Raw genomic sequence first — 25,329 nt, 5'->3', positions numbered from 1 at the left:
GAGCCACATGATCTATATTTAATACAAATATCTAGCATGCTGTGTTTTAGGAAGAAAGAGCTGTAGGGTAAAGCAGTTTGTACAAAGAGTGTGATGGAAAAAAGAGTCACCACGAAAACAATTAGATCTTAAACAGCCTTACTGTGAAATTACTCCTATCCCTCACAATTTGAGCTGTTGCAAGTCTATTTTCCCTTAGGTGAATCTTCAAATCAAGTATTAACATTGCAAATGAAGTTGAATTAATACCTTCTCCAAAAAGAGAATGGATACTCTGGTCCCTTATCCAAGGGAAAGCAACAGTGATTTATTGTAGCAAATTAACATCTCCACAGATCAAAACTAAGGCAGTCTTATTTATTATCTGGCCCAAGGCCTGATTAGAACAATTACTCGTCCTTAGCCAGTTTTGTCTCAGAAGTGACGGCTAGGAACATAAGTGTGTTGCAGTCCATTAGTCTGGGGTAAAGCAAAGGGATATATTTCTGAAGATTCCACCACACTTAATTTTAAGATAGTTGTAATAAATATGAGTTGTCAGGCAACATTTTGAGGTTGACAGATAGAATGCCATGCCAGAGAAATTGGTTCGCATTTTAGGAATGTATTTAACTAAGCAAAGCAAATACTAATTGTTTTGCCTGGGGAGATACACTGGACTGTTAAATAGGATTTAGCAGAAGAAAAAGGGTTTAAGAAAGTGTTTCACTGGTGTCAAGCTAGCCACCCATGCTTAATTTACTGGTGTTCCACATACTTTATGTTTAAAAAAATATATGACAATGAACAGATAAGCTGACTCATTGTTACTGATACAACAGTTCCATGGTAAATCATTTATGTGTCCACTCCCTACAAAGACAGCAATGGATTCATTTCTACAAGTTGAGGTTAACTTAAAGCATTTTATGAAAAATACATTTAACTTTTTTTTCACTGGCCACATATGACCATATGGGAGCTATATGTATAACGATCTAAATGGAAAACTTACTCATATAAAGAGATGCTCTCTAGAGTTCTAGGAGGAATTCTTACTCTAATAGTATTGGATGTCAGTAAACCAATTTATATCATTAGTAAGGAGGAAGAAAAAAAAGTCTGTGCTTTCTCAAGTCCGCTTGCTACCAAGAATTCAGTAGGATGTTTAAGGGCATGGATCTTGCAGTTACCTGCACATTCTATTTCCTTAAAGAGGGTTCGATTTTAATCAGATGGAATATAATGTGTGCCCACCTGAGGGACGTTTGGAAACAGTCATTCCCGTTAGCCAGCCGAAGGCACTCACCCTGCCCACTGGGCCTGCATCAACCACCACCACCCCATAGGTCTGATATCTTTTCTCAACTTCTTACAATGTGTGGCTCAAGCTCATAACTGCTTTCACTTCTGCTAAACAATGTACACCTCAACTCCTTCATTAATTTTATAAATATTTTTCAGTTGTGCATTATATGCCAAACACTGTGCTTAGTGCCTGAGCAATGAACAAAGAAGACACAAACAATGTTCCACTCAATGTATGTCAGCTTAGTCTCTTGTGGGGCAGACAGACATTACATAAATTACTGCACACATAATTAATTCAAATTATAAGTGCTAATAAAAGTTGCTTCCTGGTGATTCTGAAGCTTGATTTTTATCAGTTTATCCAGGAGTAACAAGGACAAATTGTTTCAGGATAATCAAACTCAAAGAGATTAAGGTCATAAACCAGAATGGAATTTTAAAATTTAAAGTAAGAAATGGTTCACCTCGGAGTACTTCTGTTGGATGCATTTGACATTTTCTTTCTAGTAGGAGAGCCTACTCCAGAACCAAAGTATATTTATAGGAAGCTACCAATAAGGGTTGGATGGTCTCGATATGGAAGCCCTCCATCCCAAATTGAGATGTTCAGTCTTGTTGCAGAGTGCCCTACATCTGAGCGCTTACATTTGGCTGTGAAAATGGTTGGTAAACTTGTTCCACCACAGGGAGGAAAGAAGGGAAGAAAATACTGTGCTTTCAGGGCTTCCTCCCTGGATCAGTTCTGGTGATGCATTAATAAATGCCCCCAAATCAGACAAATACAGAAAGATAGTCACTCCTTCTAGTCTAGTTATTCCCATTCTGAGTAAAAAGAAAAAAGAAATCCCCAATTTACAGCTAATTTTATCACATTTTGAGCCATTAGCTTTCTAGTGGCATTCAGAAGACACTTTCATTTTATTAGCAGGCTACCTCTGGATCACAATTAAAATAAATTATTTACAGAATGTAGGAAGGAAACTGATGTTCACTAGATACCCAGGACATTTGAGGCCTTTTCCTTAATCCAATTAACATTTCCATTCCTTTGGTGGAAACTAAGAGAGCACACAGCAGTAGAAGCCAGAGTTAGGGTTTGAGCTGAGGTCCTGGAACATTAAGCCCAACATCCCAGGTTGACAGCACAGGGACACAGGATCATACGTCAGGCTGGATGCTTCAAAATCACCTAAGAAGAACATTCGATATACAAGTTTGCAGGCTCCAGACAAATCCTGATTCATATCAGATCGCTATACAAAGGAAGTTGTGTTTTTATTGCCTGTTACAGGAAACCCTGACATGCATTGAGTTGCAATAACCAGGTTTCTAGCAACAAATCCCTTTCATGTATCTTACTCCTCATTAGTTTCAGAGCTGGGGCCTTCCCCAGCACCATCACAGGGAGTGGGAATTTGGGAGAATGCTTCTCCAAGTTTTCAACCACTGAGCTTAAACTTCATCAAATACACTTAATTTAATCTATCTGAATTCATGTGTTCACTGAAAAGAGTGAAAGAAAATCTGCCTTATTTGGAAAACAAAGACAGTAACCATGATCTCAGGAGATTGTTGTAAAGAGCAAATGAGATCATGAATTCAGATATGGTTTTGAATGGCATTAAGTACCATATAATATCACATTAGTAATTCATCTAAAGGGGAATTAATTTGGATGAACATTCCAAACTAGGAGGAATGTTTCATCAACCCTCAACTTAAGTAGAGAGGGGCAAGTTTGGAAACCAACTTCTGGGGTAGGCAAATTATAGTTCCCCTTTTTATAAAAAAGTTAGTTTAATTGGAATATAGCTAGCACATTCTTTTTTTGTACTGGGGTTTGAAAACAGAGACACTTTACTACTGATCTGTTTATTTTTTATTTTGAGTCTGTGCCTTGCTATGTTGCTTAGGGCCTCACTGAGTTGCTAAGGCTGGACTTGAACTTGCAATCCTCCTGCCTTAGCCTCCAGAGTCACTGGAATTATAGGCATGCATCACTGCACCTGGGGAGCACACTCTTTATCTATTGCCTATGGCTGCATTAAAGTCACAATGTCAGTGTTGACTAGCTGGGACAAAGATCTGATGATCCACAAACACTATTTATGATACAATGCCACTGTCTAAACCAGATGGCCAGATTCTTCAGGCAAACATAAAACAGTTCTCAACAGAATATTCCATATTTCAACTGGGACCTAAAGGCGGAAGCTTCACAGTTGGTTAGGGATAAGGATGAGGAAGACTGTCCCCAGATTCTGATACCTGGGGAGGGCAATGCTTGCTTTGCTGGTGTTGGATCTTTGCCCCACATGTCACTGTGATGGAAGGGTGCAGGCTTTATCCTTCAGGCACATTTGGTATAAGTGGTTACAAAAAACTTCCCTTCTAAGCCTAATCCTTAATCACTTTGAGAATAAGGTCATGTCATTCTAGAGAGGTCAAATATGTGGTCCAGAGGCGACGCGTGTGTGTGTGTGTGTGTGTGTGTGTGTATGTGTGTGTACGTGTGTGGGTACGTGTGTGTACACGTGTGTGCGCGCGCGCGTGTGTGTATGTGTGTGTGTGTGCACGCAGTTTACTTCTTGAGCTAAGGATGACTCAAGGCCAGGCCTAACTTCTAGAACCAGTCTTACTAAATGGACACCCACTTTGGCAGCAGGGCAGAATGAACAGGCAGCCACATGGCTGGCTGGCTGGCTGCCCCCCAGTCCACCCACCTACTAGTTTTGCTCTCCTGCTGTGTACCGGGCTCCATGTGCTAAGGCGGATGGCCCTGGCCCACTTGGCTTACAGGGCCCACTGCCCCCAGAAAATACACCATCAGGAAGCTGGCAGTAAGCACTCGTGGCTCACCAGGCTCTACCAGGCAAAGGTCATGTTTCCTTTTCCCGGTACAAAATCTGCAAAAGACTAAAGTCAATCAGCCACATTTGTCAAAGAGGAAGATTAAAACAAAGCCTTTGAATCCAGTTCTTTCTACTTCCATCATGATGTAGATTTCCCAAAGCAATCAATCCTATGGTTTCTGTTACATATTATCTAATGTGAGAGTCAAGATTCTAGAAGAAAGAAAGAGTGGTCCAATGTTTCTCAATTTTGACTTTTTCAAACTCACATAGATATCCAACGCCATAATGAAGGTTCCCAACCCTTCAGTTTTCATTTAAGTGATCCAAACAGAAACATCTAATATCCCTCCCCAGAGAGCTCAAAATTCCCACAGCCCCTTAACTAAGGTCTCAAACGGTAAACACAGATTTCTTGTTTAGGTTATCTAAGTAGGAAATGAACCTACAGACTCTACATTTTTCTGCCCTAACTTCTATGTTGATATAATTTTGTCATCAAGCAATTTCTTAAAACAAAATTCAAATCACTACCCTAATCAAGTCAAAAAATTAACAATGCAGGTAAATTATAGTTCAACTTTGGCCATTAAAAAATTGAGGCTTTTGGAACATTTAAAATAATCATTTTATGCTTTTAAGGGCTGAATTGTGTCCCCTAAAAGTTCACATATTGAAGCCCTAACCACAAGTGTCTCCAAATGTATTAGCGGACAGAGCCTTTAAAGAGGAAAATGAGTCAAAGGAGGTCATTAGCACAGACCTTGATGCAATGTGATGGGTAGAAGACTAGATCAGGATATAGACAGTCACAGAGGGAAGACTACATGAAGACGCAGGGAGAAGAGTTATCCATAAACCACATGGAGAAGTGCTCAAAAGAAGCCAGTCCTTGTGAGTTGCAAATTGGTGCAGCCACTCTGGAAAGCAGTATGGAGATTTCTCAGAAAACCTGGACTGGAACCACCATTTGACTCAACTATCCCACTCCTCAGTTTATACCCAAGGGACTTAAACACAGTGACACAGCCACATCAATGTTCATAGCTGCTCAATTCACAATAACTAGATTGTGGAACCAACCTAGGTGCCCTTCAATTGATGAATGGATAAAGAAACTGTGGTATATATATACATATATGCAATGGAATATTACTCAGCCACAAAGAAGAATAAAATTATGGGATTTGCTGGTAAATGAATGGAAATGGAGAATATCATGCTAAGTGAAATAAGCCAAGCCCAAAACACCAAAGGTCAAATGTTTTCTCTGATAAGTGGATGATGATACATAACGAGGAGGGAGGTGGCAGGGAGGGGGCAAGAGAAGAATGGAAGAACTTTGGATTGTGCAGAGGAACATGGGGCAGGGGTCAGGGAAGGAAAGATAGTGGACTGAGACAGATATTATTACCCCATGTACATGTATGAGTACATGAATGGTGTGAATCTACATAGTGTACAACCTTAGAAATGAAAATGTTCTATCCCATTTGTGTACAATGAATCAAAATGCAGTCTGTAAAAATAAAAATAAAAATAAATTAACAGAAAAAATAAATTAGAAACCAGTCCTCCATGCACCACCTTGATCTCAGATTTCTAGTCTCCCCACTGTGAGGGAATACATTTCTGTGGTTTAAGTCACTTGCCTGAGGTAGTTATGGAAGCCTAGGAAACTTACACAACCCCTTCCTCAAATGCACCTTTGTCCTTCAGGTTTATGGTATCTCATGCCGATTTCAGTTGCATGGGAAATTGCCTGAAGGTCTTTGGCAAAGCTTCTCTTTACACAGATTACACAGATAAGGTGTCAATTCCTGAATTATGGAATATTTTTGAAACACTGGAAATTACCATTTTCTCACTTTTGGAAGACTGTTGCTTAAATACTAACTATAGCATAGCTTTTCATTTGAAAATTTTCTATGTAAAAAAACTGGGTTCTGAAAGTTTAACACAGCTGTCTATATTTATTTTTTACAAAAACAACATGGCCAAGAAGAATTAATCTGAAGACAATGCTTTAAATTGTGAAAATATTTTTCTGGGTACCAAAATTTAATATGTGGTAAAAGAACACCATTTGGGCACTCAAATTTAATTAAGTTACTCTCTTTTTTTCAGTACAACAGGATTACCATATAAAATTTGAGTCTTGATCAAAATTTTATCATACGCATCGTAAAATTTTGTTCAACTGCATCAAAAAGAATTGTTTAGATAACCTGAAAATGTAGTAGAGAGATACAGATAGAAAAATAGCTGAAGGAGAACACTATGAAGATTTCAGATTTTCATAAAATGTTTTCTTTATTGATTAACCAACGACAAATAATTTAAACTACTAGATGCATTAAATATATTGTTCTAGAATTTTCAAGTTAGAAGGAAAAAAGGCACAGCAGCAATTTTTTTTTTCCTTTAGGGGTAATGCAGTTGAGAATCTCACAGGGCCAGTTACACAGCAATTGCCCCACAGAGACTTCATTACTTAAAACAATTTAATTGTGTGTGTGTGTGTGTGTGTGGTTTTGGCCGGTGTTCCTCAGAAGAGAGCAGAAAAAGATTTTAAATCAACTGTCTCTTCTATTATGAATAAAGTCAAATATGAACTTGGATTTAATATACAAACATCCAAAAATTTTGTCCATGAAATAACTTCCCAAACTGCACTTGAGAGTGCCATCTTAAAATATTTGCAAATAACATGGGGTTATTATTAAACATTAGAAAACAAAGTACTCTTAAGACAGTATGCCTTGGGAGGAAAAAGGAAACTAAAGGATATTTATGATATCTGAAGATGCTCAAGCCCCATGCATTGCTGGTTGGCCACAGCGATCCAAAGCACTGAGAAATTGTTTCCAAATGCGAACATTAAAAAGAAAGGGAGGGGAAGGAAATAAACAAAAACAAAAACCTGGCCCTTAATCATGAACATTCTGCCAGGCATTACAAATGGATTTATTTTCTATCTACTGCAACTTCAGTTAAAAGCACAACTCAACACGATTCTCTAGAAATCAATAATTTATAATGCAATCATCAAGAGCATGAGCTCCAGAGCCAGTCTTCCTGGGTTTGATGCCTGGTTCTTCCCTTTCCTAGCTATGTGATCTAGGACACACTGTGTGACCATTCTGCATCCTAGTTTCCCTCTCAAATGGAGATAATAGAACCATGTCAGTGGGTTGTCATAGTAGAGGAGAGTCTCCATGTAAACCCTTAATGAATGAAATAATGATGTGCCATATAGTTATTGGTGGTAGGGTAATTCAGACTAAGCAAAATAAGAGCACAGAGAACATAAAATGACTGGTGAGACTGGATTTTTTTTGGAGGGGGGATCAAAAAACAAACAATACAAAAACGTGAAAATTTCAGACTTCTGAAACGTGACTTCTAAACACATTCACAAATTTTGTTTACATACAATTTCTTGCATTGGCCTTAATGTTCCAGAAATTCACATGTCTGCTGATCTGAGCTGGGCTCATACACAATATTGGATCAGACCAGAAAGCAAACCGTCCTTAAGGTGTTGCCTGAAACAGCTGACCTTAGGGCCTAAGGATGAAATAATCAGCACAGCTGATGGTTAAATGAACATTTAACAAATTCACCAGCCCAGAACATTATGGGCAAACATTGTTGGCCAGCATACTGTGAACCACAGGGATTCTCAGTAGTGGTCATTGATGACCACTCATCCAAAGATTCAGTAGTGCACTGTGAAAGGCGCTGGTCACCCTGCCTTGACCTTGATTCCAGCACGCAGACTGTGCTCCTCACCACCCAGCACACCAGGGGCCTGCCTCCGCCAGCCCTGCCCCCTCCATCACTGCCCCTACACCCCAGTTGAGACCTTGGCCAGCAGCTGATATCCTGCTACTTTCAATTTAAAGTACTGTAAAAGCTCTAGAGCCATTTCAATAACGTTATCTGGCCCTGATTGCTCTCTTAAGAAAATACATCACATTTTCATTCTACTTCACTATCACCTCCTATTCCCTGTTCTTTTGTCTCTTCCAGAAATTGCTTATCATGCTTAAATAAACAAATATAAACAGGGTTTTTGACTGGTTGCAAAACACTGGTGGTTAACAGCGCACATAGCATTTCTGAGCTAATCTGTACTTATATACACCAGGATGTTCCTGAGAGATTCAGGCCAAGTTGATTTTCCTCCCTGCTGTCAATGTGCTAAGTGTCCTTGGCCTATACTGGACATTCAATTTCTTAAGCATAAATCCATTTTCTCAGCATTTCTCTTGGCCCTACTTAACTCTTTACAGGCAGATAGAATAGTTTTGTTTATAATCACTGTTTATTTCCTTGGTACATTTTCTATCTTCTGTGGGTATGCTGCCAAATGTTAAAAAGCCTTCTACTTTGAAGCACAAGGCAATAGAAAAAGATGGCAGATACACAAAACAAGTAAGAGAAAAATACTTCTCTTCAACAAAAGCCGAATGTGGTTAAACTCAAACTGAGTTTTTGAATTATACCAAAGCCAGGATGCAAAACCACACTGACAAAAACACATAAAGCCCTGTAAATAGCAAGTTAATGAATCAGCAGAGCGAAGCAACATGTGCCTAGAAAAAGCCCCCTGCAGTGTGGTCTCCACGGTATTACACTGCAAGACAATACATTAAAGGGGTTCGATTTTATAAATTTTCCTTGGCCTTTTTTTTTAAATCAAAACTATAAATCCAAAGTATTGTTCTCTTTTATTTAAGGAACATTTGAAATGATACTTTTAAGAACGACTTCATTCTCTCCTACATGCTGACAAGAAGTAAGAACATCACAGCAGCGGCTAAGTGGAGTAAAGAATTAGCCACTATTAAGAATCAAGATCTTCTGTATCAGCAATAAATCAACGTGCAGGTATTGTCAGAATTATGATTCTCTAAATTGGAAGATGCTCAACACCTTCAAATCATTTTGTTGCTGAAAAATGATCCTCCCAACTGACAAACTAAGAATATATATTAGTCTCAGACACAAGTCCATGTCCAGTTCTAAAGATCTCTATACACTGCTTGTTTTATGTTTCTAAAACATTTTACTGTCAGTGATTTATTTCAGGTCCATGTGGCTGGCCATTTGTTTATTCTATTGCATACCATCTGTTTTTCAGTAGAGAGGTTTCAAGTTCTTCTCATTCCCTACCTCATATCCCACAGAAAACAATTTATAATAGACATCAATTTAAATCATTTGGATTCACGTTGAGTTGGAAACTGGAGCTGCCCTTCCTTTAGGTTTGGCAAATGCTTTAATGGGATTAGCAAATTGTGTCTTTATGAGGTACTTATGGAGAGACGACACCTTTTTTTACAATGACAAATGATGTTAACAGTTTCATTTTGGGTGTTTAATAGCAGTACAGAAGATTTCACTAACGTTACAGGAAATTGCCATGATAGACTATAAAGTCCTACTGCAAACCCTGTTCATGTCTTTTATTTCTGAGAGCCAACGGATATGCGTGTCGGGATATAGCAGGGTCTACAGTAGGGAATAAAGATCAAGTTGCTTTACTCTTAAGGGGACATTACCCTTTGGGCCCACAGGTCTGAAAACTGTCTGGTTCTTTTGTGTTGGTGTCATTCCCTAAGCCCTGCATTCGTGGTTTTGCTTGTCTAGATGCTTCTGAGCCAAGGCCATTCCCAGACTTCCCCACAGAAAAGTGTGTGCTACAGACTCCAGCTCATTATCACCACGATATTCCCATTTTAGGGCTCACTTTAAATTTCTCTACAGAGGAGCCAATCATTCAGAGAAACAATTTCTTCTTGAAACTACACATGCGACGTGTAAGGTGTTAATTACCATATTTACAAGAATCCTTGCTGCTTTCGTGGAGAGGAGGTATCTGATGACAGGGCCCAACGGCTATCCATAGTTCATGGTTGACATCTGAAGGCTGAGTAACATCCGTCTTCAAGTCTACTTGATTTTCACTAGTCCTTACCAAATCGGAAGTAGACATATTTGGGGCATAAGTTGCATCCTTGTGGATGCCGGATGGACTTGATTTACTGAAAGTGTTAAGTGACATTTGTACTAAAGTTTCATGGATGAGGAGTGAATTTTCAGGACACAAACCCTCAGATCGATTAAGTTCCATTACCTGTGTGAAGAAATAAAAAAAAAAAAAAATACTATAATTTCTCTAGCAACTTATGCAAATGTCATCAATTGTTTATTTCTCGTAGAATCTCACAATTACAACCTCAATAAGAGTGAGGTCAAGAAGAATATTACCATTTACTCTTTCCTCCCATTCCATTTAAATGAGCTAAAACTAAAAATTTCAATTCATTAAGCACAATGTCTTTTATAACAAAGCTGCAGTGTTCTATACTATTAAAGAGTTTCCACTTTATTTTAATCAAAGACAGAGCATTTTAATTTTTACTAAATAAAAAAAATTGAAAACATATTCATATATACACAAGGAATTTGCAATAAATGTAATTTAGCAAACTTGAAGGAAAAATCAGATGCGACAGTTCTTTCTTATAAACTCGTTAGCTTTTGCAACTTTATGCGGTATCAATAAAAAGCGTACATGTAACACACATAGCACAAGAAACTAAACTTCGGGGATGAATGGAACTGCCAAGCACTGTTTGAGAGGATGCAAAGGAAACACTAATCTTCTGAAAGATTTCATCCTACTCAGATATATCCTATGCTGTTAGTTAGCATTCAGGCAAGATAGAAAAAAAGAAAAGATAGGTAGAAAGGAAACAAAAAGGGAAGGAAAAGAAACTGACTCTTTAACCCCAGAGCCTATGGGAAAGCTCCTCACACCTTTTCTCCCCAGGCTAGTTTTTCCTCCAGGCTTGGAGCAAACGGAATCCAGCAAAGAAGAAAATGAATAATTACTGACAAATGTACAAATCTTCGAATTACTATAAATTCACTCATCTATGAAATTACCTCATTTTGATTAAGCTTAAGTGCGCTGTTAGCCTACACAATGTATATTCAGACTAAACAAAGGGAGATGTAATATTTTTAGAAACCTATAATCTAGGATACATTCCCAACCCCTCTAGTGATCAGATAGAGGAGACAACACTGACGACAGGCCTGTAAAGGGCCTCATAATGGCTGAGGCCATTCCCACTTACCTTCCCAGGCTCACCTCTCACAAAGTGTCCTGTAAAAGAAGAGCTGGAGACCCCAGAGCTGCTTCTGACCCTGGACAGCACAGTATACTGCTCTGAAAATCCATCTTCACTTTCACTTTCTTTTGGTTTTTGCCTTTCACTTTCTAATAAAGCACTTCCTCTTTGCTAAAACCTGACATCCTTAAATTCTTTTCTGTGATATGTTAAGAGCCTGGAAAGTGGAGTAGAGCTCTCCTCTTTTTTTGGAGAGGCCCTCCTTGAGCCCCATTATGGTGACAGTGCAACTCATGTTAACTATTATTAGTGATATAGATTTTGAATTTAATCTATCCAATTCACAAAGAGAGAATAAGCTTAGCATAACAGAATAGTGTTTTATTTGCATAAGATATATATTCATAGCTGATTGATATAAAAGGTACATGAATCATAGATGATAGAATATTCTTATTATATCACAGAGGGATAAATTATATAAACAGGGTCCTTAAAAATACTGGAAAAATGGCATGCTCACAGTGAATGTGTTCCTAGGGCAAACCTGCCCTCACTTTACTGGGTCAACTTGATTCTATGTTCCTTCCTTGGGGAAAGGTGTCTTTTGAGTACAATGACCCAATAGGACCTAGGCCTTTAAAATCTCCATGTTTTAAGTCAAGATGCATGCATTGCTTCAGAAAGCTCCTGGCTTTTACTATCTACAAATTTGAGACCCTCTTGTGAGCGCTTACACAACAACGAGAAACACAGGTGTTTGTTTAGCATCGGGCAGGACTAGGCTTGTCTTTGAAAGCTGCCGCAACACTCTGGAAGAGCCATACCTCCTTGCATCCTGGTGGAAAGGCTGCGGGAAGGCTGCTCTGCCGGCTGTGCTTCCAGGGGCACGGCAGGCCCTGTTGGGCGCGAATGCTCTCTCTCTCCCTCTCCACCATCCTCTGACCCTCCCTCAGCCGCTCCAGGTTTTGCTGGTACTCCTGGAGCTGATGGTCCAGCTCGCTGCGGTTCTTCAGCAGCAGTTCCTCCTGTGACCGGCACTCCCGCTCCCGCGCCTGCAGCCAGCTCTCCTTGGCCTCCTGCTCCCGCTGCTGCTGGTCACACCTGCGGTGCCAGCGCCGCTGTTCCTGCTGGAACTGGTGTTGAAGCTTGTGGATGTTAGCCAGCTCCTCACGCTGCTTCTCCAGGTTGCGGGACTTTTCCTGGTCCTGAAAGGGGCCGCCTCGCAAAGAGTGGCTGGGGGTCAGGCTCTCCTGCTGCTGGAGGACCATCTTGTGGATCTTGATGTGGCTATCCTGAATAGTCAAGGCGGCCTAGAGCACAGCGGAGGACAAATGAATAAACAGGCTTGTGTATGGTTTACCGTTTGGGTTGGAAGCATCTCTAAACACAAAATGTATAATCAAACTCTTTTCTTTTAACATCCTGTCCTTTTTCTAAATTATATGTAAAGACAGACTTTGGCATTTCAAATAGGTTTATCTTTATTTCCTAATGACATCATCTGGGAAATTATTTAGAGAAGAAATAAGGTACAGAATCAATACCATTTTTCCTTAGTGTCTGAGGGAATTGGTTCCAGGACTCCCTGTAGGTACCAAAGTCTGCAGATGCTCTAGCCTCTTACATAAAACGCCTTAGTGTTTGCACATAACCTACACATATCCTCCTGCATACTTTGAATCATCTCTAGATGACTCATATTGCCTAATACAATGCCCACACATCAATTCATATGTACAGATTCAGTGTCGTACTCAGCAAGATGCAAACTTGAGCTTTGCTTTTTGAAACTTTGTGAATTTTTTTTCTATAGTTTCTACCCAAGGTTGGTTGAATGGGAAGATGCAAAAAATGTGGTTACAGAAGGCTGATGGTCCTCAACCCCTCTTTTGGAAATGTCATTGGTTGCCAGCTATTGTGTGATATTTAAGTAAGTCTTCTGAGTAAGAATGCAGTACATACACTCATAAGACTCTGCCTTCCCATTCTAGACCTCATTCCCTTTCCGAGTTCTCCCCAGTCAATAATAGTCACATGAATTTAAAAATCTATGTAAACCTAATAGTATCTTTTATTTGAATCCCAAACCAGAAATTACTTGAGCCACATAGGTTGCTTTCATGAAGACATAAAAATAAAAGTCAACTATTTGGAGAGATTTGATAAATATCTCTTTATTGCATAATGCTCAAGGATAGTAGGTAATGCCATTTTTAGGACATACGTAAGTGGCTGAAGCTAGTCTGCTTACTGTTATGTCTTTGCATTCTGGAAGGAAGGTCATGCATAAAACACTAAGCTGAAATTCATTTGTTTAATAGATTGCTAACAGGAGGCTGGAATGATTAAGGGAAAATAGATACTCTAAATCCCAGAGGACATTACCAAACAGATTAAAAAAACATTTTGAGTTACAGTATCTGCCTATGAAAAGTTTGGCAACATCACAGAAAATAATTGCCAAGATTTGGAAAGATGCCACTAAGCCAAAAAATTCCCTGTGAATGCCCTTGGAAGCTTTTCATTTTGAAAGTTCCCATTTAAAGTGCAAAGATGTACAGAAGGGACAAATTGAAAATGGACACATACTGGGTACGTGTGTGTGTTTTGACTCAGCATGAGAAATCATTACTCTCCTAGGAATAAATTCACATTTTTCCTTTCTAAGAATATTTTAAACTGTCCATGTAACAGATGCTGAGAAGATGGGGGTTTGAGCATTAGTTCTTTGTTAGATCAGCAGTTTTCTATACTTTTGAAAGTTAGAGGACTAAAGTATATTTTAAACTTGTACTCGTTTTGCAGTAAGACTCAAAAAGGTATTCCCTGGGGCTTTTTGTAATAAAATTCATATTTTTAAATTTGAGAATTATTTTTAAAATTTCAGGTTCTCTTGACTATTTGGTTAATGGCCTTTAGGAGTTGTTATAAAGAGAACAATGATTATCATTGAGAATAGATGCTAATTACTGTGCTCTTTAAATATGAAATAATTAGCACATAATAAACCACTCAGGACTCGCTGACCTGGCAGAGCACACTGTAGACAGTACATCACTCCCTAATTCCAATAAATCCTAAGGGCATCAGTACGGTTAAACAAACAAAAATCCAATCATTCACATGTCAAAACTACCACAGGCAATGATAACTCTCATGTAAGGATTACAATTAGAATAATTCAGCATGACTATGAAGACTTCTTTGTGTCTACTTATCATTTGGGATAAGACTATTTTCTTCCCTAACACAGAGGTGGAATTCAAAGATTGGATATTCATTTCCCACACTTACAGTTTACACTTATATTTAGGAGAGAACAGCACTTTTTTAGGAATCTTCAATTCGTTCTCTCTTTTCTTTACTTTGCCAAAATATCTGTGCCTTTTCCTTTTTGACTCATTGGTACCTCTTCTCTAACCCTACTCTGAAATGATCAAATTTCATTTTTATCTCATTCAGATATGCTTATGTAAAAACGTTAAGCATGTATAATAAATTCAGCTTCTAAAGGGATGACTGTGCCATGAACAAAAATCTTTTAGCAATCATATCTTTAGAGTAGCCCAAAAGCTTTAGCCTGGTTAAGAGAATCTACTGTAGACTTTGATGTTTCCCAAGTGGCTTCAACCTAATGTAATGCAAACATGAGGTCATTTAGGTCTTAGGGCATTTCTAAACCTTGAACCCACAAGGGGCTGTATTCAGGACTGAACAGAAGAGAAATTAACTTCTGTTAACACAACCCAGGATGCTCAAGTTTTTCTTTCCTTAAGAGATAATGAATTGCATTTAAACTATATCCCTTCTTAGTTGACATTTAAAAGAAAGCATATATGAAACATATTTGTTTTACATGATAAATTCATCTCTAAGAACACCTATCCCAGACCAGCATCTCCAATGTAAGACACTAAAGGCAATCCCAGAAAACTGTGAATAAGGAGCTTACTATCACCACTGTTAGTTAACAGATTTTCAGAAGTTCCAGCCAAAGCAATAAGTCAAGAAAATGAAATTGATAGAACTATTAAAGAAGAGTCAAATAACTAATTTTTTTTTCAAATTTTTATTTTCTCCCTGAGATACTTCAAAGAATTAATGGAGAAACTATGAAAATAAAGAAGCTAAATGAGTAAACCAGTTAAAGAATAAATGCATAGATATAAATACCTTTACTTATATCAGCAACAACCATTATAGTACCTATATGAAGATATTCTAAAGCTTTCTAGCAGAACATAAAATAAGGGATGACTAGACCATGTTCTTAGACAAGAGGACTAATTATGGCAAAAGTTCCAATTCTTTCCAATTTAATTCATAAATAAAATAAAACTTTGATTTTGTGGTCTTGTTAGGAAATAATTGACAGAGTGATTCAAAAGTTCTTGTAAAAGAATACATAAATACATGGAAAAATAAGAGGAGACTAGCTCTGTCATATATTCAAATGTAATCCAAAGCTTTAATCATTAATTAATATGATAATAATAAAGACTTGATACGGTTGGGTTGAAGAATATATATGGAAACAGCAAATGCAGTATGACTTTGCACATTTTGGTGACAACTTAGATTTCATTTTCTTTTAACATTCAAAAGTATACACATATGAAATATGAATGAATAATAAACCAGAGAGGGGTAAAAAGTCTCACGAGTAATCACAGAAGTGCAAATTAAAATACTCAGAAATCTTGATCCATTTTCAAGTTGAGGAGTGAAAGAGAGAGAGAGCGAGGAAGAGAAGGTTGATTGCTTTATTTAGGCAATGTTCATTAAAAACAACAACAAAAAAAAATAGTTCCAGTAATCTATCCTGAAGAAACATTTAGATAGGGGCACAGAGATCAGCATACAAGAATGTCCACATTTTGTACTATTAATAATATAGAAGTGTAGCTAATGAGTGATTGCATAAATTCCATAGACTTGAATATGATACATTCATTGAAAATCATGCTATAGCAGAACAGAGAACAGCATAGACAGTTGTTGCTGAAATATATCACAGAGCAATCCAGAATCTGGAGGGGTATATATCAACATGATGGTGGCAATTCCTCTCCATAGAATCACAAGCCATTTTTTTAAATCTATTTGTATTTATAAATTTTCTGTGAATTGTTTTACTATATAAACATTGCTTTTATAGCATTATTTTTTTAGTTGGTAAATTAAGCAATTGGGTGCCCTGAGCCTCTTTTTTGTGCATGACACGGAGGGATTTCCCCAGCACTCTAATCCTCAATTCAAGCACATTTTTATGCCTATTTTTCCTTGAAAAAGAATAAGGCCTTTTAGAGCAGGTCTTGTGGTCACTTTGGTTTTGTGGACTCTGCCCTCAGCACAGTGTCCAGTACAGACAGACAGGGTACTCAAAAAATGTTGAGCAATGGGGAAAAAAGAAAAAGAAAACAAAAAGAGCAGATGAATTATTTAACTGCTCTTAAGACCTAAGGCCACATGTGGAAGTGAAAAAGTTTAGGTGTGAATTTAAGTTTTCACCAGAAAATGTGAAGTCATGCTACACTCACCTAAGAGTTTCATTGTAAATGTCAAGCCAGAACATATTCATCACTATTTTCTAAAGATATGAACTGTTTTATGGTTTCTGAGAAGAATGGTATAAAATGTTGCAGTGGTGTTGCCTCATGATTACAAAACCAGGTGAAGTTCAACTCATCTGGCTGACTTACTCTTAGGGGGTTGGCATTCTTCTGAGATCATTCACTACCTCTCAGATATTCTAATTTCTAAAGTCTGGGAATCATCAAAGTGAATTGCATTAAGAGAAACATTCACAAGGTCAAAGATTAGAGGAATGTTGTTACCTGAAGGCTATATAAGAGACGGGTTAAATTCTGTATAGCTTGTATAATCTGAAAAATAAGATGATATATATCAAATTCTTGAAAAAGCTTTCATTAGCTACAAATCAAGTAAGCACAGTGTTATTTGTAACACATACACAGCTCACCTCTGACTGTGAAGATCCTGGAAAACTTCTATATTCTACCTACAATACATAAAAACATAAGAAAATGAATAGCCACTCTACTTTTTTGAAAAGCTGTTCCAAAATGCATAACCCTCTTTCTCTCTAACCTCAACTACCTCATCTATAGTGACTCTAAATCCTCCTAGGAAGAAAAACCTATAGAAACACCCACTGGACAGCAAAAGCCTCCCTCATGCACACTTGGGGTTAGGGATGCATGGCAAAGTTTTACCAAACCACCTCTTAAGGGAGTACTGTGAGCAAATCCTGCAAGGGACACATGTTTACTGCATGCAGACTACACTGTAAACTGAGCTCTCTGTGCCCAGGTTGAAGATGCCTCCTGAATCAGATCTGACCCCTTGACATCCTAGAGGTCAGACTTAGAAAATATAGGACATAATATCAGGCCTCCAGCTCCCCGTCTCAATGGTTGAGATTCATGATGCCAAAATAACCAGTGGTTGGGATGAGAAAACTGGTCTCACCCAGACCCTACCTCAATTAGACTTCACAGGACCAGTGCAAAGACTATGAATGAGGCCACAGGAGACCACCTGCTCCTTGGGAACTGGGTCTGTGCCTCATTCTTTGTCTCTCCCACAGCACACATTAAGGGACATATGGATACTGAGGGTTTCCAGTTTCCAGAATTGAATTAAACTTTTGTTTATTCATTTATTGTCTGTCTTCTCTCACTAGTATCTAAACCAACAAGAAGAAGGACTTTGTGTATTCAATATTATATCTGTAAACCTAAGAATGATGTCTGGAGTGCAATGAATACTCGAAAAAATAATGATAGGCTGAATTTGATTGCACTCCACTCAGTAAATAAGTGCTGATCACCCACTACTGACTCCATGCTTTATCCTATCAGAGATCACTGGACTTCCTATCCTTCAAGAGCCTTTAGTCTCCAGTATGCCACTTGTTTTCATCTGAGCAGATCTAATTTTAAGTGCAAATAACAGTTAGTCATGGTAATGTTTCAGGTAACTTTCAACTTGTTGCTAAATGCAATTAGTTTAGGTTGATGATGAGCTAACTAGATCTCTTCTTCCAAATTACTTCATTACTAAGCATCCACTCCAATAGAGAAAGGACAAAGTCTGAAAAAAGGAGATGAAATTTAAATGCATTAGATCTGTGCCCAACTCTATGAAAGATAACCAGGACTAAGAATCCCCATTTTTAAATGAGTTTTAGAGTTCTTGTTTTTCTACTGGTTCTGTCCTTGCCCATCCAAATTTTATTATTTTTGTAGCAAGAAATCCATATGGTACAGAATTTTTATACTCTAAAAATTAAACACATAGAAATGAGTTGGCTTGTGCTACATGTGGTTACCCAAAAACCACTATTACTAGAGAGACAGGAAATTGCACATTATGTTTTTAACGGGGTTGGTCTGCCACCTTGTGGTTTAAGAGTATAACTGCAGTTGGTGATTAACAGGGTTTCTGCCCTCGGGTTACTGGTTTTTGTTTTTGTTTTGTTTTTAAATTCTTTCAGTAATATGTTTTAGCCTCATTTTATTACGAGAGCTAATGGGAAACTATCCATTATACAATTTTAAGAGTGAGAATTCAAGTAGTGTCTCAGTTTAGTTTGTCAAAATGCCTTATTAATTGCCAAATTTTCTAGATAGGTTAATACAAAGAGGAACCTGGACACTTAATCTCATTTATCCTCCCGTGACCAAATCATGGGTGGGAGTTGCCACAGCATTCCAGCAAGATTAAACTATCACTGACCAACTCTTCCTACCTCCCTCCCTTCTTTCCTTCCTTCCTGATAACATGAAAACAGTTGAAAGTTACAAACCAGATTTAAAAGTGAAGTCTGCACTGAAAAGGATGAAAAGCAGGAACATTTTAAGACAAGTTAGAAAGTTCACAATCAGAAAATGTAGAACATTGTGTTCTTATATTCATTTTGTCATATTCGTTTCTCTTACAAAGTTTTTAAATGATTTTAAATTGCTGTTGTCTTTTCTATGGGTTTTTAAAAAGTCTTTGAACTTGGTTTCTTAGCCATATGTAATATATACATCATTATAAAATGCTACATTTACGACATACAGATGACATTCACATTTATATCCTTTTTTCACACTGGCACATGCTGGTACTTGGTAATGGACCTAATTCAATTTTAGACAAAACTAAATTCTTGAGTGTTAAGCACTTCTAAGAGGGCCAACTTGGAATTATAGTTTTATTCTTTCAGTATTTGAGACATTTCAATTTCATTTGAAGTTAATGGGAAGTTGTTTACATTTAATTTCTAAAAATACTAAGAATAAGTCACAGAAGAACCAGCAGCATTTGGAACCACCTTACCACAAATGAAAAATCTGTCAGGTGAATTAAAAATCTACCAAGAGTAGGTAAAACGTGGGCAGTAACAGGAAAAAAAAAAAAAAAAAAAAAAATGGAAAAGAGGAGAAAGTCAAGGAAGGTGAAAGCAGCAAGAATATTCCAAAGTAGAAATTATTCCAGCTAGCTGGCACAATCTGGTTACATAAAGGCCCTGGTGCTCAGGACCACCTCAGCCAGACGTTGCCAAAAGCAGTGTGTGAAAGCAAGGTTTGCAGTGCGGAAAGTGAGCCCAGAGAGAAGAGCACAGACACACATACAGACGTGAGAGTTTTCAACCTTCTTTAATAACTTTTCACTTTTCTTTAGTTCACACCTACATGATATAGGAAGAACAAGAACATTGAAAGAAGAAATAAGTCAGAAAGTTTAAATACGAATATCAAGAACAATTCAGGAAAGCACTTTGCACTCACTGCCATGGGCAGGGCAGGACATGAGGCTATGATACAAAGCAACCGGTGTCATTTACTAACAAATCAGTTAACGATACCTTCTCCCCTGCATCAGAGACCGCCAAGTCGGTTACCACACCCTGGATCCCGGGATCCACATCCCAACAGCCTCTTCCTTCTGTCCCTTCTGTGTCTAGTGCTGGGAGCACGCCATTGAGACAGAAACAAAAAGGACAACATCAAACATCAGCCAGCCCACTGGGTTCATCCGCACGCAGCTGACCCACCCTTCCAAATAAGGAACATGGGCAATTGATACATCCGGAATGTTCTCAGAGGAGGCGCCAAAGCAGCACAGCAGAGCGCATAGTCCCTGCCCGCGCGGGGCTTACACACTAACATGTCAGATTGACACACGGCACGATTGAGCACCCATCTTTTCACTTTTACTTCTTTCTCATGCAGACGTGCCCATGTGCTGTTTTCAGTCTAGGAAGTGTAGATTCTATGTATCGTTCACTTAGTGGGAAAAAGCCTACTGGGGAGGGTGAAATTTAAAACAGGCACGGTTGAGTAAAAGCAAGGTCTCAGGGCAGACCCAGGTCTGTAAGAAGGCTCCCCGTGTCCAGTACAAGAGCAGCAGCCCAGAACCAAGGTTGAGAAGGAAGGAGCAGGCCAGCGGCAGTCATCTCTCTAAGAAGGCTGAAGGTGGCTAAGGCTTCGTGGTTTCAGGGTCACACAATCTGAGAACCCGGTCCAGTTTCTCATAATTTCCGAATGTTTTTTTCTCACATTACCCATACTCTAAATTTGCAAATAGTATAAGTACTGTATACTTAACCTATGAGAACATAGCAACTAGTCTAGAAATATTTTTAAGTTCCAAATACAAATTTCACTTCCATTAAATCTCCATTGGCAGGATTTTATTTATTTATTTACCACGTGAACTCAGTTAAAATGTATACCATGACCACTTTGCACTGATTAAAGCTAGACCCTTTGAGGCCCTTTCACACATAGTATTTCAAAGAAACAATGTCTAATCAGGACCCCGACAAAAAAGATATTCACCTTGTGATACTGTTTATAAAATTCTTTATTTGATGTTATCTTGGATCTTTATTTCTAGTGAGGGAAATGCTTTTTCTTTTTGTTTAAATTAGCAAAAAATGCTTATAGCTTTGGAAAAGCAGAGTTGTCTCGGACTCTAAAGGCCTCTTCTAAAACAAAGACGTCTGATCTCAGCAGAAACTACTTTAAATGATATCAGGTAAAAACCCGGTTCATTTTCTATGCTGATAGTGAAGGGACATTGTATAGAGGCTCTTCTGTCACTCAAAAAATAGTTCCAAGGTTGGATACCATTTCTAAAGAACTGTCTTAAAGAGATGTCAAAGGCATTAGCAAAGAATTAACTGTTCTCTTTCTCTTCCTTCCATCCCTCATGGAAATGCGGGCAACCAAATATGGAAAAGAGCCGGTGATAAGCAAATAAAGGCAGATCCCTGGAATTTGAATCAGGTTGCCCCTCTCCACAGTCAATTTCAGGGCAAGTGAGAGGGTCTCCAGTGGACAGAATTGACAGAAGTAGATTTCACTCATCCACCTGAAGTGTAATACTGAGGACTAAGATTAATAAAGTTTTGCTTGACTTACAACCTTACACTGCCATGAGCTTGATTTTGGAAGGACCCAGTCCTCAAAGTCAATCACAGAACTGACCCATTTAGTTAGAGGCTTTCATTTAGGAATTATCTTTTATCTTTAGTAACTTTATGAAGAGAGAATCTAATTCTTATAGCATCATGCTCCAATCCAGCCCAGAACCAATAGGCTTTTAAGGTTCAGGCCCCTGCCACTTGAACCTGTATCTCCTGTACCTGAATCCTGGTATCAGACTGCTCTGAATCTAGCAAATGCATGGGTATCCCTTTGAAACTCTCCCAAGTTGTGAGAGATGTGGTTACAGATGGGGAGAACCTCCATTGCCTGGCCCAAAGGGAGGGAAGGTCTGGCCACGTGCTCTGAGCAGCTGCAGGGGCGGAGTGGAGCCTCTCCAGCTGTCCCTGGGCTGAGGCTGAAAGCAGCAGATCCCTACATGTATTTTTAGACAGAACTTCCTCAATGGCATAATGAGGTTCTTCTTTTAAAAGGAAATCACCCAGGGCAGTACAACTCCCCTGATGAATCTGAGCTGTGTTGAAATGAAAAACATATGTGCACACTCTGAAAATAGAAACCCAGGATTAGATAAAGCAGAAGTTGAGAGGGGAAAATAATTATTGGTGCTTATAAAAAAAATGTATAGAATTAAAAACCTATACTGCTTCAATATATCTTAATTAACCAAGGGATGTTGTTCAAGAAAGCCTAAAACAATTTAATCCTCTAGTCTCTAGCAACTAAAGATGGTTTATAACATGCTTATAAGACCTTTGGAAGTAAAGTTTTTATCACCTGTATGTGCTGAAAAATATATTCTTTATACTCTCATCTTAGAGTCCTCTGTGGAATTAACTATTCAGCTTAAAATGACACATACAACAATATAATTAGGTTTATATTACCTACATTACCTAAATTAATTTTCCACATTCTGCTTTTCTGTATTTAAAATATACTGAAATGGTGTTTAATAAACAAATTTTGTCCTGAACTAAAGTATATGATAACACAGATAAAGACTTTTGGCAAGTCTACCTTTAACCACACCACCAAACTCTGTGTGTGTGTGTGTGTGTGTGTATGTGTGTGTGTGTGAAACAGAGAGAGAGAGAGAGAAAGAGAGAAAGAGAGAGAGAGAGAGAGATATCCTAGTTTTATTCAGAATCATAGATATTCTGAGTTATATGTTCTCACTTGATACTCATTAAATTAAATTTAAGGCTTATTCTCCAGTGGACTACAGGGACCCTTTTAAAACAAAACAAAACAAAAAACAAAGCTTGAAAAGTTCTTTCAAAATTGGTGTTCAATAAGTCATATAAAAAATGTGGCAGAGTATGGCTCGGGGAAAGTGCAGTGCTCAGATGGGAAATAGAACAGCAAAACCCACCAACTACTCTTCAAGTCTTCATCCTTGGAACACCGTGCCATTAATATATTTATATAATATTTACGCACGACTAGCATAGCTGTTGTCATTTGGTTTTTTTCCAATTAAAAAAAAAATACATGAAGTCCCTTCCACTAGGGACAGAGCCATTGCTTTTATCTTATGTGACCACTACAGGCTCCAGGGGCTGTTCAGGCTCATTGCCAAGGCCTGTGTTTTCACTTACGAGCAGTGGGCGGTCCTGGTACATCTTCAGAACTGAGTGTGTCCACCAAGACGGCTTCTCCACCACCTTCCTCAGATGGCTGACTTGCATCGCCCATCTGTGAAGCCTTCACTGCAACTTGCAGACTCTCTGCTAAGTAGGAAAATAAAAATAAATTTTAAAAACAAATGTATGTGTAGCATTTAAATCTAGACCAAGAGTTAACAAATTGCATTTGGCCTGTGCAGGATTTTATATGGCCCAGAAGCTATATATTATTTTTACATTTTCAAAAGGTTGTTAAAACACACACTTGTGCGTGCACACACACACACACACACACACACACACACACACACAAGTAGATCTCATGATGGGGTGACCTGCAAACCCTAAAATATTTACATTCCTGTCCTTTGTAGAAAAAACATGCAGATGTGCAATTTAGACCAATACTTTTAACATCATTTTGCAATATAGAATTAACTCAATAAAAAGTAAAATCCCATTATATAAAAATATCTAAAATGTAACTTTTACTTCAGTAAAATAGAATGCTGAAAAACTTCATATAATTCAAGTAATATAAATATAACATGAGGCATTAGGATTTTAAAAGCTGTTGCTCAGAAATATTAGCTATTCTTCAAAAGAGTATTTCCTCCAACTTTAATAATATGAATTCCCAGTACTCACTCTAGACCTACTATATCAAATTCCACAGAGAAGAAAGGGGGATTTTTGCAATAACAAGCACCAAAGGCTAATCCTGGATCACAAGCTTTGATCAGCTTGAGAAAAGTCACACCAGGAAAGGGAAATTTTGTTTGCAATAAAAGGGTTTCAACCAGCATGTAGAAGACTATGACTCTGTGGACTCTACAAATATTCCTAAAACACCTTGTCCAATGATTCCATTCAGAAAATACTGAGTATCAACTCTGCCTATTGAGCATTTTGTAAGTACTAAAGAGAACTTGCAGACTGAAGGAAGAAAGAGACATATACAACTAACCACACTACAAGGCAGCATCTAATCAGGTCTAAACTCTATCTCCGAGTTATTTGAACATTGCAAATGCTACTGTGGCACTGGGGAGCAGGAGAGTTACATAAACCATGGGATTAAGGCAAAGTTCACAAAAGGGATGAAATCTGTGCAGACCTGGAAGGATGTGTGGGATTCATGCAGAAACAGAAGAGAAAGGAAAATCAGTCTGGCAGTTTAAAGACCAGGAGACCACTCAAGATGCATCTGAGCTGTGTTTTCTGCAGAAGATGATTACCTTGCCTGTAGAATTCCTGCTACATCTCTCACCCACAGCCTGAGTGTTGACCAATGACTTGGGGTGGATTACCCTATTTTGGGCCCATGCAGTGCCTCCACTGCTCTGGTTTCTCTTGAGCATCTGGATCCAAGACTGTTCCCTAATATCTCTATCACACAGTGGGTCAAAGGACTGGAAGCCAACAAATTTGCGACCCACCACCAGTAAAAGTTTTAGTGAGGACTGAAGTTGAAGCCACTGGCTAAAAATGAGGAGTGGGCAACTTGTTTTATAAAGGCCGTATCGCTTTCAGCTCATTAGAAAGTCCTTTTGGCTTTATTTATAAAATACAACTTGAACCTCTTCATTTCTCTCTGCTTCCATTGTCAACACCCGGGGCCTAGACCCATGCAATCTCTCATCGCATTTGCTTCCTAACATGTCTCCAAGCAAACTCATCCCCCTCCAATCTGTTCTCCTACAGTAGCCAGTGTTCCTTTTAAAACATAAAGGAGATCACACCACACCCTGACTAAAAGTTACCAATGACTTCCATCACATTTGGAACAACAGAAAAGACTGAATCATGACCTGCAGTGTCCGATGCCCCCGCAGTCTGAGTCACTCCTGTTGAGGCAGTCACTGACTTCCACCACCCAGGCCTTCTTTCTTTCTTGAAAATTCTAGACTCAGGACCTTTGAGCTTACTTTCTCTCTGGCCAAGA

The 25,329-nt window shown here is 38.4% G+C and overlaps 1 protein-coding gene across 7 annotated transcripts in view; it reads right to left on the bottom strand.

Annotated features, from left to right (window-relative positions):
- Positions 1 to 25,329, bottom strand: part of ARHGEF28 (Rho guanine nucleotide exchange factor 28) — a 324,160-nt gene that overhangs the window by 30,408 nt on the left and 268,423 nt on the right. For 5 of the 7 annotated variants that reach the window (XM_079145899.1, XM_079145901.1, XM_079145900.1 and 2 more), the window contains 6 exons: positions 23,358 to 23,489; positions 20,172 to 20,272; positions 17,277 to 17,315; positions 17,131 to 17,178; positions 12,118 to 12,603; positions 9,987 to 10,287 (listed from right to left, as the gene is read on the bottom strand). In XM_079145899.1, coding sequence (XP_079002025.1) covers positions 9,987 to 10,287; positions 12,118 to 12,603; positions 17,131 to 17,178; positions 17,277 to 17,315; positions 20,172 to 20,272; positions 23,358 to 23,489 — 1,107 coding nt within the window. The remainder of the gene's footprint in view (positions 1 to 9,986; positions 10,288 to 12,117; positions 12,604 to 17,130; positions 17,179 to 17,276; positions 17,316 to 20,171; positions 20,273 to 23,357; positions 23,490 to 25,329) is intronic. The other 2 variants (XM_079145898.1, XM_079145902.1) reach the window with 2 other exon arrangements.

The sequence above is a fragment of the Sciurus vulgaris genome, assembly GCF_902686455.1.
Source record: "Sciurus vulgaris genome assembly, chromosome: 6".
Lineage (NCBI taxonomy): Eukaryota > Metazoa > Chordata > Mammalia > Rodentia > Sciuridae > Sciurus > Sciurus vulgaris.
This window is presented reverse-complemented; position numbering and strand designations above follow the sequence as displayed.